General features: G+C 47.1%; 1 protein-coding gene across 1 annotated transcript in view; it reads left to right on the top strand.

Annotated features, from left to right (window-relative positions):
* Positions 1-6,074: 6,074 nt before the first annotated feature.
* The window catches only part of LOC121851394 (catenin alpha-2-like), a gene marked incomplete at its 3' end in the record, with an annotated part of 409,914 nt that continues 393,659 nt past the window's right edge, over positions 6,075-22,329 (top strand). The window contains exons 1-2 of the mRNA XM_042345224.1: positions 6,075-6,404; positions 16,582-16,689. Coding sequence (XP_042201158.1) covers positions 16,588-16,689 — 102 coding nt within the window. The remainder of the gene's footprint in view (positions 6,405-16,581; positions 16,690-22,329) is intronic.

Here is a 22,329-nt window from a genome sequence, read left to right as displayed (position 1 = left end):
GTGGGCAAAAGGAACTCAGAAAAGCAAACCAAAAGCAGCTAAATACTCTTTTACACCACACTGCAAGTCCTGCCTGGTGTCAGTCAGTTGAAAAAAATACCATAATATGTCTTAGATGCTATAATGTACACTTTCAGCAAAAGAACACATTATTATGTTTCATATTAAATTGCACCTTTAACATATATATCCTTGACACACAGCTACCTTTATATTGTGTGCACTCGCTCATCACTAAGAGGGTTACCTCTTCCCATAACAAGACCATTGATCTGAAACCCACACTAGAGAGAAAGGTGACAGGAATTATGGCTTCCCTGGTGCTTACTTGTCAAGTATACAAGGATGATGATGAGTTTCTGACCTTGTCAACACTCCTACATTCTGTAGTAATGGGTATGTTCTTTACAATGCTATAGCAGTGAACAGACTTGCTGTGAAGTGCTTACAGTCGCACCAGTCTTCTCTCTGGGCCAAAACCATTCATTAATGGAAGTTTGTAGGTCAGAATCAATACTACATCTTGCAAAACATGAAATGGTTTATTAGAAAGTAGTTTTATGTTCTACAGTACCTTATATTGAAATAATAATCATTGCATTTGATGTAGCACCTTATCATATCTTTGAAATGCCTCAAAGTGCTTCACAGTAATTAAAATAATAATAATAAATTTGGCCACTCAAACCACAACCGTTTGTTGGACACTGCTGTGCGCAATTGGCTGCCGCGTTTCACCCACAAAATACACAGTCAATTCACTTTGCAATATATCCTGTGAAGCTGTTTGAGACGTCTTGAAGACGTGATAAGGCGCTATATTAAATGCAAGGATTATTATTATTACAGTAAAGTGTGGTGACTGATTTAGGGGGCAAGCATGGTAGCCATATGTGCTAGCAAGGACCCACAAATGGCCATTCTGAAGGTCACCAGGAGAAACTCTTGATTCTTTTAGAATAGTAATTCGGTGGTGGATCTTTCACTTCCACCCAATCAGCACACAGGACCTCGCTTTAACATCTCATCCAAAGAATGGCATCTCCAAAAATGCAGCGCTTCTCTAGTGCTGAACTGGAGGGTCATCTTAGACTGTGGGCTCAAATAATAATAATTCTTGTATTTAATAGAGCACCTTATCCCGTCTTCTAGATGTCTCAAAGGGCTTCATGGAACACACTGTAAAGTGAATTAACTATGTTTTATGGGTGAAATGCAGCAGTGTCCCACAAACAGTCGTGGATTGAGTGACCATTATTGTTATTATTTTTTAAAAATTTGAAAGAAATCTTACCCCCAGAAAAGTGATCTGCCAATCGACTAACAACCGGGTTCCTATCTACTGCTAAGTAAACGGAGGCCTGTGGAGTTACGAAACATACCCAACGTTTCGCCCGGGAATCAAACCCAAGTCCTCTTGCTTGTGAGGCAAGTGCTCTAACCACTAAGCTACTGGACTCCAGGAATCCTTATGTAGAATTTGAACTCATCAGACTCACAAAAGTAACATTGCATTACAAAGCACAGGTTAACCCTCTGTCAGCTCCAATAACTAATGACGCAAAGATTATGAGTAAATCGTTATCTTTTCAAATTCTAACTCCCAATTGTGCTTCTAAGAAACCTGATTCAAAAGCCCACAATCCACTGCTTTCTCATTACATTCAATCTAACAAGACTGTCGGATTAGATTAGCAAATCCCAGTTATATTGTCAGTTTGGCTCAGTTGGTAGCACTCTTATCTCCAGTCCAGAAAATTGTGGGATGGTGGTTTAGGCAGTAGTGGGCGTATGTTGGATTATGGGAGGTATCATTTTTCAGAAGAGATATTAAACCTAGGTCCTATCTGTCTTTTCTAAAGGGTCATGTTAAATATATCATTAAACTATCTGGAAACAAAAAGTTTCTCCTAATGCCCTGGCCAACAATTCTCCAACTAAATAAACTATTCACCTCCAAGTTGTTGGTGGAACCTAGCTATGTGTAAAAATGATAGATGTGATTTGAGCGCAAAACCAATCATGCACTTGAAAATAAGAATCTTAAAGGGAATTTTATTACCATCAAAGGCGCTAAATTTTTTATTTGTTATTTCTTTGTTATTTCTTTGTTATTTCTTTCCTGAATGATGCGGACCGAAGCATCGTACTATCCTGAGAGTCTAAACTTTAATCTTTTTAATATTTCTTATGTTTGTACTACCAAAGACTACCTATAAAGTTCTGCCCAACGAACTTAATTATTATCTGCCGTAGATCATAGAAGCTTACAGCACAGAAGGAGGCTATTCGGCCCATCGTACCTGCGCCAGCTCTTTGAAAGAGCTATCAAATTAGCCCCACTCCTCTACTCTTTCCCCATAGCCTTTCATTTTTTATTTTCAAGTAAATATGCAATTCCCTTTTGAAAATTATTATTGAATCTGCTTCCACCACCCTTTTAGACAATGCTACGATTCCAGATTGTAACAATGCTATAATTCAAGATATACAAGATATAATTCATTGGAACTGAAATGGTGCATTTTGAGGGTAGGGGCACTGAAATAGTTTGGTAAATTTTGGAGTAAGTGTGACCTTGCTGTGTTCAAATTTTGCTTCTCTGGTACTGCGGCATTACACAGCCAGAGTATACAGACCTAGACTCTGCATTTGGGGGTGTGGGTGGCGTGGTGGGGGGGAGGGGGGGGTGGGTTTTCAGCTTTTACAAAGCAGCAACATTGTGATCCAGCGGAGAGTCTTGCTGCCCACTGAGGTACCCTCCCGCACCAAGCTCCATGGGCTGATCACGCACCCCCATCCTCGCCTGGCTCCACTGGCTCCCCATTCCCCAGAGGCTCGAGTTTAAAATTCTTGCTCTCATTTTCAAAGCCCTCCATGGTTGTGCTCCTCTTTACCTCTGCGACGTACTAAAACCTGACTGACTGCTCCCTCTGCTCGGCGGACAGTGGCCTACTCCATGACCCGCCCTACCATCGGCGGATGGGCCTTCAGCCTTTCTGAACGGCCCCTCCCTCCCCCGCCTCCTTCAAGGCCCATCTCACAACCTTCCTCTTTGACCGTGCCTTCGGTCATCTTCCGACCTCTCTTGCCCTCCACCCTCTCTGATCCCAACCCCCGGCTGGGGTGCAAAATCCTTAACTGCCCAACACTTTGGGTCTTCCTTCCTATAATGTTGTTGTTAGCATCAGCTGCCCCTCAGCCAGGAGCCAGCCCAGCAGCAGCCCGCCCACCAGCAGCCAGCCAGCCAGCCCGCCAGCAGCCAGCCAGCCCGCCAGCAGCCAGCAGCCCGCCCGCCAGCAGCCAACCAGCAGCCAGCAGCCAGCCAGCCCGCCAGCAGCCAACCAGCAGCCAGCAGCCAGCCAGCCCGCCAGCAGCCAGCCAGGCAGCCAGCAGCCCGCCAGGCAGCCAGCCAGCAGCCCGCCAGCCCGCCAGCAGCCCGCCAGCCCGCCAGCAGCCCGCCAGGCAGCCAGCCAGCCAGCCAGCCAGCCAGCCCGCCAGGCAGCCAGCCAGCCAGCCAGCCCGCCAGCAGCCAGCCAGCCAGCCCGCCAGCAGCCAGCCAGCCAGCCCGCCAGCAGCCAGCCAGCCAGCAGCCAGCCCGCCAGCCCGCCAGCAGCCCGCCAGCCGCCAGCAGCCCGCCAGGCAGCCAGCCAGCCAGCCAGCCAGCCAGCAGCCAGCCAGCCAGCCCGCCAGCAGCCAGCCAGCCAGCCCGCCAGCCAGCCCGCCAGCCAGCCAGGCAGCCAGCCAGCCAGCCAGCCAGCCAGCCCGCCAGCAGCCCGCCAGCCCGCCAGCAGCCCGCCAGCCCGCCAGCAGCCAACCAGCCAGTCCGCCAGCAGCCAGCCCGCCAGCAGCCCGCCAGCCCGCCAGCAGCCAGCCAGCCAGCCCGCCAGCAGCCAGCCAGCCAGCCCGCCAGCAGCCCGCCAGCCCGCCAGCAGCCCACCAGCCAGCCCGCCAGCAGCCAGCCAGCCAGCCCGCCAGCCCGCCAGCAGCCAGCCAGCCAGCAGCCAGCCAGCCAGCCAGCCCGCCAGCAGCCAGCCAGCCAGCAGCCAGCCAGCCAGCCCGCCAGCAGCCAGCCAGCCAGCCCGCCAGCAGCCAGCCAGCCAGCAGCCAGCCAGCCAGCCCGCCAGCAGCCAGCCAGCCCGCCAGCAGCCAGCCCGCCAGCAGCCCGCCAGCCAGCAGCCAGCCAGCCCGCCAGCAGCCCGCCAGCCAGCCAGCAGCCCGCCAGCCAGCCCGCCAGGCAGCCAGCCAGCAGCCAGCCAGCAGCCAGTCCGCCAGCAGCCAGGCAGCCCGCCAGCAGCCCGCCAGCCAGCAGCCAGCCCGCCCACCAGCAACCAGCCAGCCAGCCCGCCAGCAGCCAGCCAGCCAGCCCGCCAGCCCGCAGCCAGCCAGCCAGGCAGCCCGCCAGCAGCCAGCCAGCCCGCCAGCAGCCAGCCAGCCCGCCCGCAGCCAGCCAGCCCGCCAGCCAGCCCGCCAGCAGCCAGCCAGCCCGCCCGCAGCCAGCCAGCCCGCCCGCAGCCAGCCAGCCCGCCAGCAGCCAGCCAGCAGCCCGCCAGCAGCCAGCCAGCCAGCCCGCCAGCAGCTAACCAGGCAGCCAGCCCGCCAGCAGCCCGCCCATCAGCAGCCAGTCCGCCCGCCCGCCAGCAGCCCGCCAGCAGCCCGCCTGCCAGCGAGCAAGCCAGCCAGCCAGTCCGCCAGCCCGCCCGCCAGCAGCCAGCCAGTCCGCCAGCCCGCCCGCCCGCCAGCAGCCAGCCAGCCCGCCAGCAGCCGGCCAGCCCGCCAGCAGCCGGCCCGCCCGCCAGCAGCCGGCCCGCCCGCCAGCAGCCGGCCCGCCCGCCAGCAGCCGGCCTGCCCGCCGCCAGCCAGCAGCCAGTCCGCCAGCAGCCCGCCCTCCAGCAGCCAGCCCACCCGCCAGCCAGCCCACCAACAGCCAGCAGCCAGCCCACCCGCCAGCAACCCGCCAGCCCACCCGCCAGCCAGCAGCCCGCCAGCCAGCAGCCCGCCAGCCAGCAGCCCGCCAGCCAGCAGCCAGCCCACCCGCCAGCAGCCAGCCCGCCTGCCAGCCAGCAGCCAGCCCGCCCGCCAGCCAGCAGCCCGCCAGCCAGCCCGCCCGCCAGCAGCCCGCCAGCAGCCTGCCCGCCCGCCAGCAGCCCGCCAGCAGCCAGCCCGCCCGCCAGCAGCCCGCCAGCAGCCAGCCCGCCCGCCAGCAGCCCGCCAGCAGCCTGCCCGCCTGCCAGCCCGCCAGCAGCCAGCCCGCCCGCCAGCAGCCCGCCAGCAGCCAGCCCGCCCGCCAGCAGCCCGCCAGCAGCCAGCCCGCCCGCCAGCAGCCCGCCAGCAGCCTGCCCGCCTGCCAGCCCGCCAGCAGCCAGCCAGCAGCCTGCCCGCCTGCCAGCCCGCCAGCAGCCCGCCAGCAGCCAGCCCGCCCGCCAGCAGCCCGCCAGCAGCCTGCCCGCCTGCCAGCCCGCCAGCAGCTCGCCAGCAGCCAGCCCGCCCGCCAGCAGCCCGCCAGCAGCCTGCCCGCCTGCCAGCCCGCCAGCAGCCCGCCAGCAGCCAGCCCGCCCGCCAGCAGCCCGCCAGCAGCCTGCCCGCCTGCCAGCCCGCCAGCAGCCAGTCCGCCAGCAGCCAGCCCGCCCGCCAGCAGCCCGCCAGCAGCCTGCCCGCCTGCCAGCCCGCCAGCAGCCCGCCAGCAGCCAGCCCGCCAGTGAGGGAGGGAGGGTGTGACAGACACAGACAGTAATGGCTAATGAGCGAGATAGGACGCGCCTGCGCAGTTTGTAACGGGGAGAGGGAAGAGTGGCCGTTATTTTCTCGTGCCCTCGGTGGGGGGGGGGGGGGGAGCGCCGCTCGCGCTCAGTGGCAGTTGGAGTACGTTGCAGCAGCTCGTGCTGTCAAGCGCGCGGGACCAGTCGAAGGCGACGAGGGGGAGGGACCAACAGCCGCGATTGGCGCTCACTATTTGGCAGCTCGGCTCCGGCTGGGGAGCATTCAGACCGCGGCGCTCCTCCTCCGCCACCTCATTATTTGGCAGCCGCCACCCTGTGTGAAGACGGTAGCTCGGAGGAGGGGGGGGGGGGGGTGGTGTTCGCCGGTGGTGTCAAAGAAAGGAGGCGTGAAGAGAGTGACACAGCACATAATTGGAATACATTAAACAGCGGCGGACTGCTGTTTTTCTTACCCGCCTCTGTGGGCTGTTGTGTTTGCGTTGCCGACGACGACGACGACGGTTGAGACTCCGACCGCTTTCACACCATCATCACCATTGTAGTCCTCCTCCCCCTCCTGTTCCTCTCCGCCTCTCTCATCACCATAGCCACAGAGATACTACACTGAGAGGGCAGCGGCAGCACCACCGCCAGTTAAAGTACTCACTGGACTGACTGACTGAGGAACCGCCACCGCACGGGCAGGTGCGTATCCAGCTCTCTCTCTCTCTCTCACACATACCATCATCCCTCCTCGCCTCCCTGCCATCTTCACATTATTTCTTTCCACGTTTTCTTTAATTGAAACGTTTATTTTTTTAAAAAAAAAGAGAAAGACGGGCAATAAATATGACTATATCTATCTCTCTCTCTCTCTATATATATATATATATATATATGCACTTCTTTCAGATGCGGATTCAATACCATATCCCACACACACCCCGATATGTATTTATAGCCCCAAAGCAGTGAAACTGGCACTTTTTTGTGTGCGTTTTTGATTTGGGGTTTGGAGACAAAAGTCACAATCTGGTTATTTAGTGTCTTTCACCCTCCAACCCCCCAACCCCCAACCCCCCCCCCCCACACACTCCCTACCCCCCACCCCACATCCCCACCCCACACACTCCCTACCCCCCCCACCCCCCACCCCACACACTCCCTACCCCCACCCCACACCCCCACCCCACACACTCCCTACCCCCCACCCACCCCCCACCCCACACACTCCCTACCCCCCACCCCACACACTCCCTACCCCCACCCCCCCCACCCCACACACTCCCCTCACACACCACCGCCGAAAAAAAAGATTTCTCTTTAAGAACAAAAAATGCCCACCTGGCTACCCGGCGCTTGTGCTTTTCTTTACACGGGGATTGAATTATTTCGATGACAGCAAATGTGTACGAGTTTCTTTTTTGTTTGAATCCTTTTGTGTGTGTGTGTGTGTGTGTGTTTTTAAATTAGAGGGAGAGGGAGGCAGAGGGCGAGGAGGGGTTGGCTGAGCCGCATGACATTTCCTGACCGATTTTTAGACACTTGTGTGTGAATTGTATCCGCGTCTCTTGGTTTTCGGCTGAGCTGAAATAACAAGAAAACCGCAGTAGTTGCTGTTTTATTTTAAAATCTCACTGAAGAATATATTTGCGTTTATTTTCAGTGATACCCGGCCGGGCCCGAGAGGCGTAGGCCAGGGCTGCCGAGATTTTGTCTGTTAAAAATTAAATGTCATGGAGACGTCCTTTACGAGGGCAGCTTTTATTATTATTATTCTCATCGTTATTGCGCTTCGATAATATTGCAGGCGTTGGTATCGTGAGAAATGTGGGAGGACAGTACCGTGTTATAACACCAATGTCTTGTGGTTTGTGGCGGATGCTCATTCCGTTATTTTCTCTCTTTTGATCCACTCCCATCAGCCGCTTGTCACTTTTCGCGTTGGGATGTTTTAGGCTGATGATAAAGCTCCTTTTTTTTATATATCAAGGCGAAATGTATTATTTTTCTGTCCCACATTGACGAAATAAACAGAATTCCTCGTCCCGCATTGCATAAAGTTTTGAGCAAGCACTTGTCCCGCGATTTAAGAACTGGAGGAGAACAAAAATGGGAAAATAAACTCAGAAACGGGAGCAAAATGGGAACAAACTAAATGAATGAGTACTTCTCTTTCCTATTTATTGTCAATTGAATAAGCGTATACGTAGTTTGTTGGACCGCTGTGGTACTTTCTAATGTTCTTCAAACCTGGGGTGTTACCTCTCCCATTGATGCGGTAACATTTGCTGCCTGGTCAGCCAGTGTGAAGGTGTCCAGCAACCTTTGATTCATGTGACCAATAACCCAAGTATTTTGGGGGGTGTTCAGTTTATTTCCATCTTCCTATCAATGCTTTATAAAATTTCTCCCTGGGTGTTGCCTTCAAGCAGAGAGAGTGCAAAAGTAGTGAGCGTTGTCTTTTAAGATGTTTTCACAAACTGAAGAAAGGAATATAATGGGAATATAAAGTGTCGGTGAATGTGGCGGAAATCTGCACTCAGCAAAGTCCCACAATTTACAGTATGGAAGATGGCAATTTGGCCCATCATGTCTGTGCTGTCTCTCTGAAAGAGAAGACCATTCAGTCTATTTACCTGCCTTTTCCTCATATGGATGTTTAATTTCTCATCTGAATGGAGAAGGAGGGATCCCTGAGTAGCATCTGTGGTATCTCTGTCAGCTTTGCTCAGTTGTTAGCACTCGAGCCTTTGAGGCAGAAGGTTGTGGGTTCAAGCCCGTGTCAGTTTTAAATTTATATAATCTAAGATGACACTCCAGTGCAGTACTGGGCGTGTACTGCATTGTTGCACCTGTGGGGTACCCCAGGTCCATCCTTGGCCCCCTTTTCCTCATCTATATGCTCCCTCTTGGCGATGTCATCCGCACACATGGGAAACTTACACGTGTTTGCGGATGACACACAAATCTAACTTTGCCTCCTCCAGCAATTGACTCTTGGTCCACTGATGTTCTATCAGCTTGTCTGGCAGACATCGTGGCCTGGATGAGTGCAAACTTCCTGCAACTGAATGTGGACAAGACAGAAGCCATACTTTTTGGCTCCCGTCAGCATCTTCACTCCTGCAGATCTAAACTCCTCAACCACCCTGGGCTCTCCCTCGGACTCACTGAACCAGTGCGCAATCTAGGCATCCGGTTCAATCCCACCTGTCCCATACTGTTCCTGACCAGGACCGCTTTCCTCCACGTCCATCACATTGCCCGCCTCCAACCGTATTTTACCCCAAATGGTATGTTACCCCAGCCAAAACCCTCGTGCATGAGTTTATCAGCTCCCGCCTGGATTATTCAAATGCACTCCTCGCCAGTCTCCTCAACACCACTGTTCAAAAAATCCAGCTCATTCAGAACTCGGCTGCCCACATACGTACCTCCATACCCCCATCTCACCTGTTCTGGCCAGGCTCCACTGGCTTCCCTTCACCGACGGATCGACTTCAAGATCCTTACAGTCGTGTCCGAATCCATTCAATCCCTGGCACCTCCCTACCTCTCCGACCCCCTCTCCCCAATCCACCACCTGGTGCCTCCGCTCGACTGGCACGGCCTCCTTATCTCTCGCACCCTCCCCTCCACCATTAGAGGTCGTGCTTTCAGCCACTGTGCCCCGAAACTGGAACACTCCCTCCGCCTTGCCCCCTTTCTCTCCTTTTTCAAGTCCCGCCTGAAAAACATCCTTTTCAGCAGTGCTTACGGTCACCCTCCACTCCCCCCCCCTACCCCCCCGGCTTGGAGTCAGGCTGCGCCAATGTTAAGCGTTCTGAGACGCTACCCTGTGTGGAGGGCACTATATAACTGTAAGTTGTTGTTGTTGGAGTTGGCGTTCTTTGGATGAAATGTTAAACTGAAGCACTATCTGCCTGTTCATGTGGATTTTAAAGATCAATTTTATTATTTGAAAAGAGAAGGAATTTTTTTCTAGTATTCAGGCCAATAATCCCCCAAATAAAATTGGTTATTCACTTCATAGCTATTTGTGCAACTGTGCTGTGTGCAGTTAGCTACCTCGTTTTCCCACAAAATACACAGTTACTACACTTGTAATATAATCCCGGGAAGCGCTTTCAGACATCCTTCTAACATTAAAGGCACTATACCAACTGGAGAGTTTATTATCTCTTTGCGAAAGTGGAAGAGGAAGCTGAATTGCATGCAAATGCCATTACTGGACACTATGTCTCCTAGTAGGTTACCAAAGAAGGCGTCAGTGGAAATTTTGCTTTGGGCAACCTACCTGCTCTTATGACCAAGGTAGCAATGCAATTAGAAGCAATATATAAAGAATTGTGTGTTCCTTCTCTTCTGTTGGAATTATATTGCACTTTACAGTATATCCTGTGGGACATCCTCTTGATTTGAAATGTGCTATTCCAAATGTAAGGATTATTTTTATTTGGTTACACCATATGTGGCACTGGATCATTCTGTTACTGTAATTTGCTCATTGTTTATTGGCCACAACAGACTATTCAACAAGCGTTGTTTTTGTATTGTGATGTGGATAGATACCTGATTCTGATTTTTACAGGGTGACCAAAAAACTCATGATAACTACGCTATTATCTAAAAAAATCATAATTTATTTAAGACTTATTAGACATTGTAATGGTGTCATGACTTTTTGATCACCCTGTATTTGTATTGTGATGTGGATAGATACCTGATTTCACCTGATACTGACGTGAAAGCGCTATACAAATGTAATTTGCTATTGTTGTTGATTCAGAATCACATAAATGGTATTGAGATTTTCAAGATTTCTTTTTTATGTTTATACCCTCTCCTGCAGCAGCCTTTGCGAGCCCATCACCCCCATCATCACGAGGCACCACTAGATTTTTGTTCCTCAGTACACTTCAAGATTCTCATTGTTACATTCAAATGCCTCTTTGGCTTCACCCTACCTGCCCTCTGCAGCATCAGTGACATGACTACCACAGAAGCTTTTGTCTCTCAGCAAGCACCAGTCTGTTTCACGTTGCCTGCCGCTCATCGGTGGGCAAACAGTTAGCCATTCTGCCCTTCTCTCTGGAACTCCGTTCTGGAATCCTTTCTCTTACCCATTACCCTCTTTAAAACCTGTCTCTACAACTCCATTTTTGGATACCTTTTCCCTCCCTACAACCCTGAACTCCTAGTTAGTTGTCTGAAATGCATTGAATCGTCTTCTATATGAAAGGCGCTATATACATGTAAATTGTTGTCTTGTGTCTGTGTGCAAAATTGAATCACTCAATCTTCCCATATCTTCTGGGTCTGCATCATATCATAGTATAGCATAATGGATCGAGTTCAAGATATTCGTCCTTGTGTTTAAATCCCTCCATGGTCTTGTCCCCTCCCTATCTGTGGGACCCTCTCAAATCTTAGAAACCTGTCCCCTCCCTCCATTTGGCAGGCTCCAGCCTGCTTCACATCCTCTGTTCTACCTGCCCCACTGTTGGCGGTTGGGCTTTCAGCCTAACTGCCCTCACTCTCTGGAAGTCCATCCTGCTGTCCCTTTGACTCGGTCCTTCCCTGTCCTCACATCCTTGAAGGCCTGGCTCAAAATCTTCCTCTTTGGCCATGCCTTCTTTCCTACCCCCTCAGCCCCTATCCCACTTGTCTCCCAACCCCAGGTTGGGTACACTTGGGATGCCCTCCCAACGTGAAAGGTGCTATACAAATGTAAATTTGTTGCTGTTGTTGATTGAATTATTGTGAGATTTAAACTGAAGGAAGCTATTTAGAGCTTTGAACTCAAACACTACTCGCCTCCACTGGCTCCCCATCCCCCAGAGGATCAAATTCAAGATCCTCATCCTCGCTTACAAGGCCATTCACGGCCTTGCTCCCTCCTACCTCTCTGACCTACTATCCCCCTACTTACTTTCAAAGACCTTTCACTTTGACCGTGCCTTCAGCTCCCCTCTTGACTCTCTACCCCCTTCTCGCTCAATCCCTTCCCTCCCCTCCCCCTGACCATTTCCCCCTGCTCGGGTCCCGACCCAACTCTCCAGCGCCTTGGGACGTCCTCCCGACGTGAAAGGCGCTCTATAAATGAAATGTTGTTGTTGTTAAGAATTAAAAAGGAGATCTTATTTCATATCTTCATGAAATAAGAAATCCTTTTTAAATTTTGAAGAAGTTGATTTTCCATAGTTAAGAAGTAATGGGCCTGAAATTTCACCCAGTCTTAGATTTTAAGATTATTCAATTTAAAATTTAAGATCACAAAGAATTATGGAAAATTCTTGAATACATTATTAATTTGGATGCTGTATTTCCGCATTTCTTAGAAAAAAATTGGATTCGCAATTTAGATTGATTTAAAGAATTTTCCACAATTATATGAGATCTTAATCTTTAAGACAAAATAGGCTTATAGGTTACAGGTGGATTTTTGGGCCTCATGTTTTATGGTACAGTACTCTTAATTCTGCTTGTATTAGATTTACTTTCAAAGCTCTATGTTATTTTAATTAACTTGATATAAAGCTGTTGATTTTTTTATATTATTGGTATAAATATTGGCAGACACTGATACTGTCATGGATAACTGACTCATAACTCGCTGTGTGTGAAATCAACAATTTTATGCTGAACCCATGGTGTAGTTTTACAGGTATTTTTCAGTATCATCACCTTTCATAATGAGGAAACTATTTAGTCATGGCGTCAGTTTGGCTCAATTGGTAGCACCTCTGCCTCTGAGTTAGAAAGTTTGTGGGTTCAAGCCCCACAGTGGGACCTTGAGCTCACAGTCCAGACTGACACTGCACTGCTGGACGTGTGTTGCATTAATGAGTTGCTGACCTTTGGAGGAGATGCTAAACTGAGGTTGCATCTGATTGTTATGGCTAATTATCCTATTGGAAAAAAACAAAGTGAGTTTTTCTGAATGTTCTGGCCGACAATATCCCAGATACAATTGCTCACTCACTTTGTGGTTATTTGTAGGATATTGCTATGTGCAAGTTTTCTGCTACGATTGCCAGTAACATACACAAATATTACACTTTGCAGTTAATCCTGTGGAGACATTTACTGTAAAACGTCAACTTGCTATATAAATGCATGTTGTTGTTGTTTACAATAAAATCCTGTGAAGTGCATTAAAGTGTAATGACTGTATTTAGGCCAATGTAGAAGCTGATTTGCCCATAGCAGTGTCCCACAAACAGCCATGAAATGAAAGACAAACTTCATGAGGGTATTATCTGCAGTATTTTGCATTTTATTTATGAGGGGAATATTGGCCAGGACATTGAGAGAAATTCTCTTTTCGAATAGTGTATAGGAATCTTTAACTGGTATCTGAACAGGCAAACAGGTCCTCGGCTTAACATTTCAATCAAAGGATAACAACAACAAAATTACATTTGTGTAGCTCCTTTCATGTCGGGAGGACATCCCAAGGTGCTGGACCATCAGTGTTTCAGACCCGAGCTGGGGGTCGGGACCATCATTCTTATCTATGATATGCATTGCACATTTGACTTTTCCATGAAATCAGAACCTTACATGGCAGCCTTTCCTTGAGTCATAGTTCAGAAATTTTTCACTTGAATTGCTTTGCCAGATCGCTTGAATTTTCTAGCTCATTAGGATAATCGGAACAAAACTGGCAGCCCAATGATTATCTGACAACACTTTCAATGTTATTTGTTGTTCATTTCAAAAGATTACATTGATTTCTAACACATTTTTGATCTTAAACTGCAGAAAAACAAAAGCAATCTGCCTGATTGAATCATCATAATATTGACTCACAAGAGTATGTATTTTCTTCTTTTATACTGTTTATAAACATTGTGTGATTGGGGAAAGGGACGGCAAAACATCCTGGAGTCCCTAAACATAGCGATTAGTGCGCTCGCATCACAAGCGAAAGCACCCGGGTTAGTCGATTGGCGGATTGCTTTTCCAGGGATAATAATCCCTTCAAACAAAATAATAATGGTTTGGTCATTCAATCCACGACTGTTTGTGGAACACTGCTGTGCGCAATTGGCTGCCGCGTTTCGCCCACAAAATACAGTCACTCCATTTTACAATATATTCTGTGAAGCACTCTTGAAGATGTGATAAGGCGCCATATCAAATGCAATGATTATAATCTAATGGCTGCATAGAACGTTCAGTTCTAATGCTTTGATTAATCAACAACAACAAATTACATTTGTATAGCGCCTTTCACTTTGGGAGGACATCCCAAGGTGCTTGACAGTCAGGGATTTGGGCCTGCACTGGGGGGAATCGGGAAGAGTGGTGAGCAGGGAGGGAAGGAGGAGGAGGAGGGTGACCAAAGGCTGGTTGAAGAGGAGGGTCTTGATTTGGGTCTTGATTTGGGTCTCTATAAATGGAATCTTGTTGTTGTTGTTGTCTTGAAGGAGACAAGGAATGGAGCGAGGTGGATGGACTGTGGGATGTAGTTCCAAAGGCTAGGGGCAGAGAGGCTGCAGGCCCGACCACCTAAAGTGGGGTCACTCGGGTGGGGGAAGTGGAGTTGGCTGGCGTCCACTGAGTGAGGGAGTGCCATTCAAGCTTAGCTTATTTTTTCCATTTAAGCTAATCTAGCAATCTAAGCATAATAGGAGAGAAATCCATCTTGGTCTACATTTACTTTATTTTTTAACATTTCAGAGCATCCAGAATTTTGCAGAATCTTAAATATATTAATTTTGAAGTTAGTTTTCTCTTAAGTTCTTTCAGGAAGTCAGAAAAATGGCTTCAGAGTTGAGACTGAACTCAACAATTTACCAAATTCTGCATACTGTGAAATGCTAAGAAAATAGATAAAGCTATACCCAGATGGAATATCTTGCCTAATGTGTTTCTGCTCTGTCACATTTCGAAGGTTGAGGTGAGTTTACATTGATTGTGGACATACGACAATGAAATTATATTTAAAGAGCACCTTTCATATCGGGAGGATGTCCCAAGGCGCTGGCTGGTTGAAGAGGAGGGCTTTGATTCAGGCCTTGAAGGAGGCAAGGGATAGAGCGAGGCGGATGGACTGTGGGTTGGAGTTCCAAAGACTAGGGAGAGAGAGGCTGAAGGTCCGACCACCTAAAGTGGGGTCGCCCGGGTGGGGGACATGGCCTGCATCTGCTGAGTGACTGGATTTTCAATCTATAAAAATAGATTAATGGTTCTCAAACTTTTTCGGGCCAGGCATTGAACTCAATTATATTGTGGTCACTATTTGCTAGGTGATTTCTCATTATAACCTGTTCTACATTTTATTGTTTACAAATGTTATATAAAGTGTCAGTTTTCCTCTTCAAGGTTTCTGAACCATTTTCTCATGCGTTTCTGAATATGATGCTGGTCTGGTACATTTTTCACCATTTCTACTCCCATTTTGGTCTTAATAATTTTGAAGTCAGTCATGGTGATTTTGTTTGAATATCCTCCTGGTGGGGTTGGGGGGTGGTGGTAAGCTGAACTGGCTCCAAGGTGACATGCTTGGCAACAGAAGGTCAGAGTCAAGCCAACTCTCTGCGGCGGTCTCGGTAGTCTGGTTCCTGAGCTAAGCAGATCCGCAGTATTCCAGGGCACTGCTGATGACAGCACAGCCCGGCCTGGCTCTTTGTCAGGACCTGGAAGGACAGATCAGTCACTGGGGGCAGGGAGTCATCCCACTTAGCTCCTGTTAACCCAGAAAGCCAAAGCCCTAATGGATAGGATGCTCGTAGTTGGACAATCAGCGGAAAAGCTTGCCAGACAGCGAAATCAATGGCAAGCTATGCGGTTTTAGCTGGTTTGACTCCAGCAGTTACCCCAACTCACACACTTGGGACCCCCAAGCCTTGGCTCTTGCCAACCTGTGCCAAATACTTTCCAGAGTTAGTCAACCAGGATGTGCCCCTCCAGGAAGAGAGTGTGCTCCTTCTGCATTGTAGATTTCTATATTTCTATGATGTGGCTATGTGTATTTTGTGGGCAAACGTGACAGCCAATTTGGCAATGTAATATCCTACAAACAGCCAAGGGGATTGATGGCCCGTACAGTAGGATAAACTCCCTTCACTTTTTGAATTGTGCCCTGGAATCTTTAATATCCACCTGGACAAGCAGACGGGACCTTTGTTTAACATTTCATCTAGATTTGCAAGTATATAGTGCCCTTCACTCAGGACAGCGACAATAGAATATTCTTCCTCATTCCTCCTTTTTACCAGGAGATAAATATAGATTGCTGTCTATTCAAGGTTTTGTTTATTAAATATTGAATGAAGAGTTGCTAAAATCAAGGATTATCTTTGGATATCTGTGCTTACTAAGTGATGGGTTTGATTCCCGGCAGGGCGAAACCTTAGGCAAATTGCTTTACTCCACGCACCTCTGTTTACCTAGCAGTAAGTAGGAACCTGGTTATTAGTCGATTGGCAGATCGTTTTCTTAGGTAACAATCCCTTCAAAAATAAAAAATAATAATTTGGTCACTCAATCCATGACTGTTGTAGGACACTACTGTGCACAATTCGCTGCCGCTACGCAAAATACACAGTCACTACACTTTACAGTATATTCTGTGAAACACTTTGTGACTTCTCAATGACATGATGGGGTTAGTGAAAGTAACTTGCTCTGTCAAAGTGCCGGCACAGACTCGATGGGCCGAATGGCCTCCTTCTGTAATATTCTATGAAATCTATGAAATTCTATGAAATGATAAGGTGCTATATCCAAGGATTATTATTGTCATATTCCATAGTCTTTTAGTCTAACTGAAATAATCAATGCAACACTTTCAGTTGCCTACAGCACAAATATCTTTAAGAAACCAATGCTGATTTTTTTTAAAGTGCCAACTATTCTTATGTTTCAGCCAAACATGACTGCAGCAACATCGCCTATCCTCCTAAAATGGGATCCCAAAAGTTTGGAAATAAGGACTGTGACTGTAGAACGGTTGTTGGAACCTCTGGTTACACAGGTAAGAGTAATAATGGTCAAACTAACTTTCACCCACTTTGTTATAAATTTCACTGGTATTTTGTGGTACTACTACCTTTGCAAACAAATAATTGGTCAATCTTAAAATAACACGCAGCATAATGATATGAATTATGCTGGAAAAACTGTTACTTGATTTTGTGATGTTGGTGTAACAAAATTCAGGGCTCTTTTTTATTCCCTCCCCTACCCAACAATAATCATCTTGCATTGGGTATAACCCTTTTGTGTCAGGAGGACGAGTTCCTACCTCTCCGACCTATCTACCTGCCTATACCCTCCGTTCCTCTGGCTCCGGTCTGCTCCACATCCCCCGCCCCAACCGCCCTACCATCGGTGGCCGGGCCTTCAGCCTCTCAGCCCCGAGGCTCTGGAACTCTATCCCCCAGTGCCTTCGCCGCTTCCTCCCTTTCCTCCTTCAAGGCCGGTCTCAAGACCTTTCTCTTTGACTGTGCCTTCAGCTCCCCTCTCGATTCTCTACCCCCTCCTCGCTCCCTCCCTTCCCTCCCCTCACCCTGACCATTTCCCCCCTCCTCTCTCCCTCCCTTCCCTCCCCTCACCCTGACCATTTCCCCCCTGCTCGGGTCATGACCCAACTGTGCAGCGCCTTGGGACGTCCTCCTGACGTGAAAGGCGCTCTATAAATGGAATCTTGTTGTTGTTGACGATTCAAAGCGCTTCATTGTGTATATATTGTAAAATGTATTGAATGTATATTTTATGGGTGAACGTTGCAGCTAATGTCCGCATAACGATATTCCACAAACAGCTATCTGATGACCGACAGAGGTGCTTTCTATTTCATGAAGCCTGTGCCTTTTTTTTAAGATATAGACCTAAAGACATATCAGAATGACAAGGTTGTTTTAAGTTACCAGCATAAAGCTCTTAATCAACACAGAATCATTATATTAAAAAGTTAAGTTTAGAACTGTAAGTTTTTATGAAGAAATTGCACTAACTGCACTCACAGTACTTAGTTCTATATGGTAATTGACTGCATGATGAAAGCAAACTTAATTTAATGATCATTGGAACTAACTTGTAAGTAGATCTTTTAATAAGATATTAAATTGATATGACAGTTTCATTGAAAAAATATTATGCTTGAGCTACTTGATTAGAGAGGTCCTTATTACCCGATTACCACATGCCGTATAGTTGCTGCTGTGTAGGATTAATGATGCAAGTGGTAGTGTTTTATAAAAGAAATGCCATTTTATTTTCTCACTTCAATGATTGAAAATTGTATTTGATCTGTTCTATGATTTAAGTCTTTTGTAAACAGACTGTGATGATTCAGGATCAACTGGAAGTGGGAGAAAAGAATCAAACAATACCAGTGTTGCATTGATAACTATTGGTGTTGACCTCAGTGTAATATAATAATCCTTGAATTTGATATACTGGCTTATCACATTGTTGAGACATATTGAAGCGATTCCCAAGATGTACCCTAAAGTGGATTAACTATTTTGTGGGTGAACTGTACATCCATTGAGGATATTAAGATATTTATTTGGGGTAATTGTTAATTTTCTTTGACCATAAACATTCTAAAAAGTTAGAAATCTGAATTGATAAAATTTACAGTCAATTCACTTTACAGGATATTCTGGGAAGCCTTTTGAGATGTTTTAAGATATGCTAAGGCGCTATATCAAATGCAAGGATTATTGTTATGAATGAACCAGATTGACACCAGAGTAGTGTTAGTTATTGCTGAAAATTCGGCAAAATCTTATATCGAATACAGGCAAGAAAATAGATTTGCAAGTCTTATAGATGTAGAATATTTCAATATTGTGACTGACTCCATTGTGGAAAAATAAATCAGTGCAGATAACATCATTCCTTACGCTTTTTGTTTTGATTGGCTGGGTGGCTGACGCATGGGGATACTAAACAGAGGGGGGTGATGCAATGCTGTTGTGCGGCGGGGTGGGGGTGGTGTGGTACTGGCGTGCTGGGGGGAGTTGCAGTGCCTGCGCAAAGGGGGGTGCGATGTCAGCGCGAAGGGGAGTGGCACGGTGCCAGTGAGTAGAGATGGGGGTGGTGTGCCAGCGCGTGCGGGCGGGGGAATGCAGTGTTGGCGCAAGGGGGTGTGTTGCAGACGCGCGGGTGGCGGCGGTGCAGTGCGGGTGGGAGTGGTGCAGTGCTGGCGCAGGGATGTGTGTGTGTCTCTCTGACTTTTTCTCTATTTCTTTTCCTGATTCTTCTCATCGCTAACTCTGCCCTGCTATATAAACACCATTGAGCTGCTGGCTGACAGTGATGCTACCTGGCTAAATTATTTTCCTAGTAAACTTGCATGCAAGTGCACAACTATTCTTGCAGCACCAAGTTCACTTTCGTTTTATTGTTTCAGTACTACTCAATGCACCCTTTTTTTGTCAGTTTATTGTACCTGGCTAAATAAGACTTGCATTTCTTCAGGATCAAACCAGTCTTAGTATGACAGCACTTTCATACTAATAAAAGATCAAGACACACCATTAAGTGCTGAAATGCTGTAACCCATCAGTATCTAAATTCTGGCACTAATAAGCAAGTATTGATTGGCACAATTGTGTTGATGCGTTCGATCTGTATTGAGGATTTAGTATCAACCAATGTTTGACATTAGATCAAACAACAATCAAGAGTCGTGCTGTGTGCATGGAGAGAGGGAAAGAGGGAGAGAAAGGTGTGTGTTTGGCATGTAAAATCTTTGCTTTGGGACAAATGCATTGACCACTTGCACATGGATATCAACCCACATCATTGGTGCCAAGGGGTGTCTGGTTTATTTAGCATTGGGATGCCACAGTAGACACTTCGCCTCAGAGTTTCCCTAGAAATAAGATGTTGTATTGCATTAGTCTATCCTTGCCAGATATATTGACTGAAGCTCAATCTGAGGAGACCTATTTCAACCCCTTCCCCCCCCCCCCCCCCCATATGTTGAATTAATAAGTGTAATGGCTTGGACTGGATCTAGAGACATAATTCGTTAATATCAAACAATGGATTAATTTGAATTGTCTTCAGTACATTCACTCCAAGAGTTTGCCAAAATTTTACAATTGTTTGTTATTGGTGCATCTCATAAGTATCAAAAAAAACCCTATATCCTTCTGGATGAGATGTTAAACAAGGAGATAGAACCTTGGGTTAGGTTGTTAATGATCCCATGGCATAATTTGAAAATGGAAGCAAGTTTCTCCCAGTGTTCTCGTTAACAATCCGCCAGATAAAATTGATCATTCCCTTCATGGTTGTTTGTGGGACATTGATGTGAGCAAAATTAGCTACTTGGTTCGCCTACAAAATATAGTCACTATAGTTGACAGTAGAGTACAATAAACCCCGTGAAACACTTTTAGATATACCCCTGACTGAAAGGTGTTGTATCAAATGCAAGTATTCTTATTATTATTGAAGCTGTTCAAGACTCTAGTATTGCTTAAATGAATTACCTTTGGGAAGACAAACCACTCACTGCAATAAACCATTCCCTGCAGCTAATAGCCCAAGCAGAACCAATGTTGTGCTGCAGCAACAAACTACCTCATTCAATTTGTCCAGTTTGCAGCAAGTAGAAATTTTTGGAACTCTAGTAGACTTTTGGGAGATTTGGTATAGAAGTAAGATAATGGAAACTATCAACGAGTCCTCTGGAAAATAAAGCATTGCTGTAGGAACAACTCTTTTGACTTGCTTAAGATTAAAAGTGCAGAACAGAACATCTTAAAATTGCAAGGCAAGTTCCACCTGAAGGGCTAAAACTTTCATTGTAGAGCAAATCAATCCCAAGAAAATTCTGGTTATACATTAGCTATGCAAACAGTGGATTACAGATCTTAACCATGAGCATCATGGCTTCAAATTATTTACCCTGAGGTAAACCACACAATCTGCCCTATAGCATTTTGGTTAGCGCACTCGCCTCAAAAGCGAGAAGACCTGGGTTCAATTCCTGGGCAGGATGAAACATCAGGCAAGTTTCCTTGATCTACATGCCTCTGTTCATCTAGCAGTAAGTACGAATCCGGTTATTAGTCGATTGGTGGATTGCTTTGCAGGGGTAATAATCCCTTCAAAATACTAATAATTTGTTCACGCAAACCACGACTATTTGTGGGACACTGCTGTGCGCAATTAGCTGCCGTGTTTTGCCCACAAAATATAAATAATAATAATCCTTGCATTTGCTGTAGCGCTTTTCACGTCTTCTAGATGTCTCAAAGCGCTTCACAGAATATACTGTAAAGTGAATTGACAGTATATTTGTGGGCGAAACGCAACAGCCAATCCCGCACAGCATGTCCCACAAACAGTTGTAGATTGAGTAACCAAATTATTATTTTATTTATTTATTTCATTGAGGGATTATTATCAGGCATGTGGAGTAAGGAAACTTGCCCAAGGTTTCGCCCTGCCGGGTATTGAATCGCTTGTGAGGTGAGTTCTTTAATCACTGAGTTACAGGACTCTACTTGGCTACTGCAATGTCAATTCACTTTGAAGTATATTCTGTGAAACACTTTGAGACATCTTGAAGATGTGATAAGGCCCTATATCAAATGCAAGGATTATTATTATTCTTCGCATTCACTTCTGCACTAACTTCTGAGAGCCCTTCATCCCCATCCTTGCTTGACTTCAATGGCTCCCTATCCCACCGACTTTAAAGTACTCATCTTTGCCTTAATGCTTCCATGCCCTTGTCCTACTCTACTTCTGAGGTCCTATCCACTCACCATCTCCTGTTCACTAACTCTAGTCTACTTCATGTCCTCTGCAGCTCTGTCCCAACATCATTGGGTGAGCTTTCAGGAACTTTGCCCCAGTTTTGTAGAATTCTCTTCCAGAGAATTCATTGCATGTTGGTCTATCCATTGTGGTTTGAAAACTCATCTAATAGTCCATCTCTTTAATTATGCTTTCAGCTACCTTCCTAGCTCCCCCCTCCCAATTTCACTCCCAGTTCAGGCTCCTACCTGGGCAGTTTGAGACATTTTATGTGAAAGGCACTGCACGAGTGCAAATTGTTGTTGTAATTTGTGTATTTGTGTACATGTGGTAACTATTTCAGAATTTCATAAACCTGCAGCTTATATCCTGCTTCATGCCTGGAGTATGAAAACCCAAATACAGACTGTCCTATAATTGCGTCCGGTGATCTGAATTTATTTTATACAAGTCAATGCATCCAATGTTTGAAGATAATGCAATCCAAAATTGCATTTGTATAGTGCCTTTCACGTCGGGAGGATGTCCCAAGGCATGGGTAGTCAGGAATTTGGATCAGAGCAATGGTTTTGGGATCAGGAAGGATGGAGGGCAGCAAGGATAGGAGGCTGCCCGAAGGCGCCATCAAAGAGGAGGGTCTTGAGAGATGCCTTGAAGGAGGCAAAGGAGGAAGCGGGGCGAAGGGTTTGTTGGATGGAGTTTCAAAATTTGGGGGCAGAAAGGCTGCAGGCCCGATGTCCAATCTAAGGTAAAAAGCACATTTTTATTTTAGTTAGGAAATGACTGTTCCTTATTTGTATCTTCCTTCTTGTAATTCAGAGTTGGAGAATTGGTTTAATTCTGAAGATCTAAATAGGTTATTTTATTATACTGATTAAATCACTGA

Source organism: Callorhinchus milii, unplaced genomic scaffold (genome assembly GCF_018977255.1).
Source record: "Callorhinchus milii isolate IMCB2004 unplaced genomic scaffold, IMCB_Cmil_1.0 Scaffold34, whole genome shotgun sequence".
Taxonomy (NCBI): domain Eukaryota; kingdom Metazoa; phylum Chordata; class Chondrichthyes; order Chimaeriformes; family Callorhinchidae; genus Callorhinchus; species Callorhinchus milii.
The sequence above is the reverse complement of the archived record's forward strand: the minus strand, read 5'-3'. Positions and strand labels throughout refer to the sequence as shown.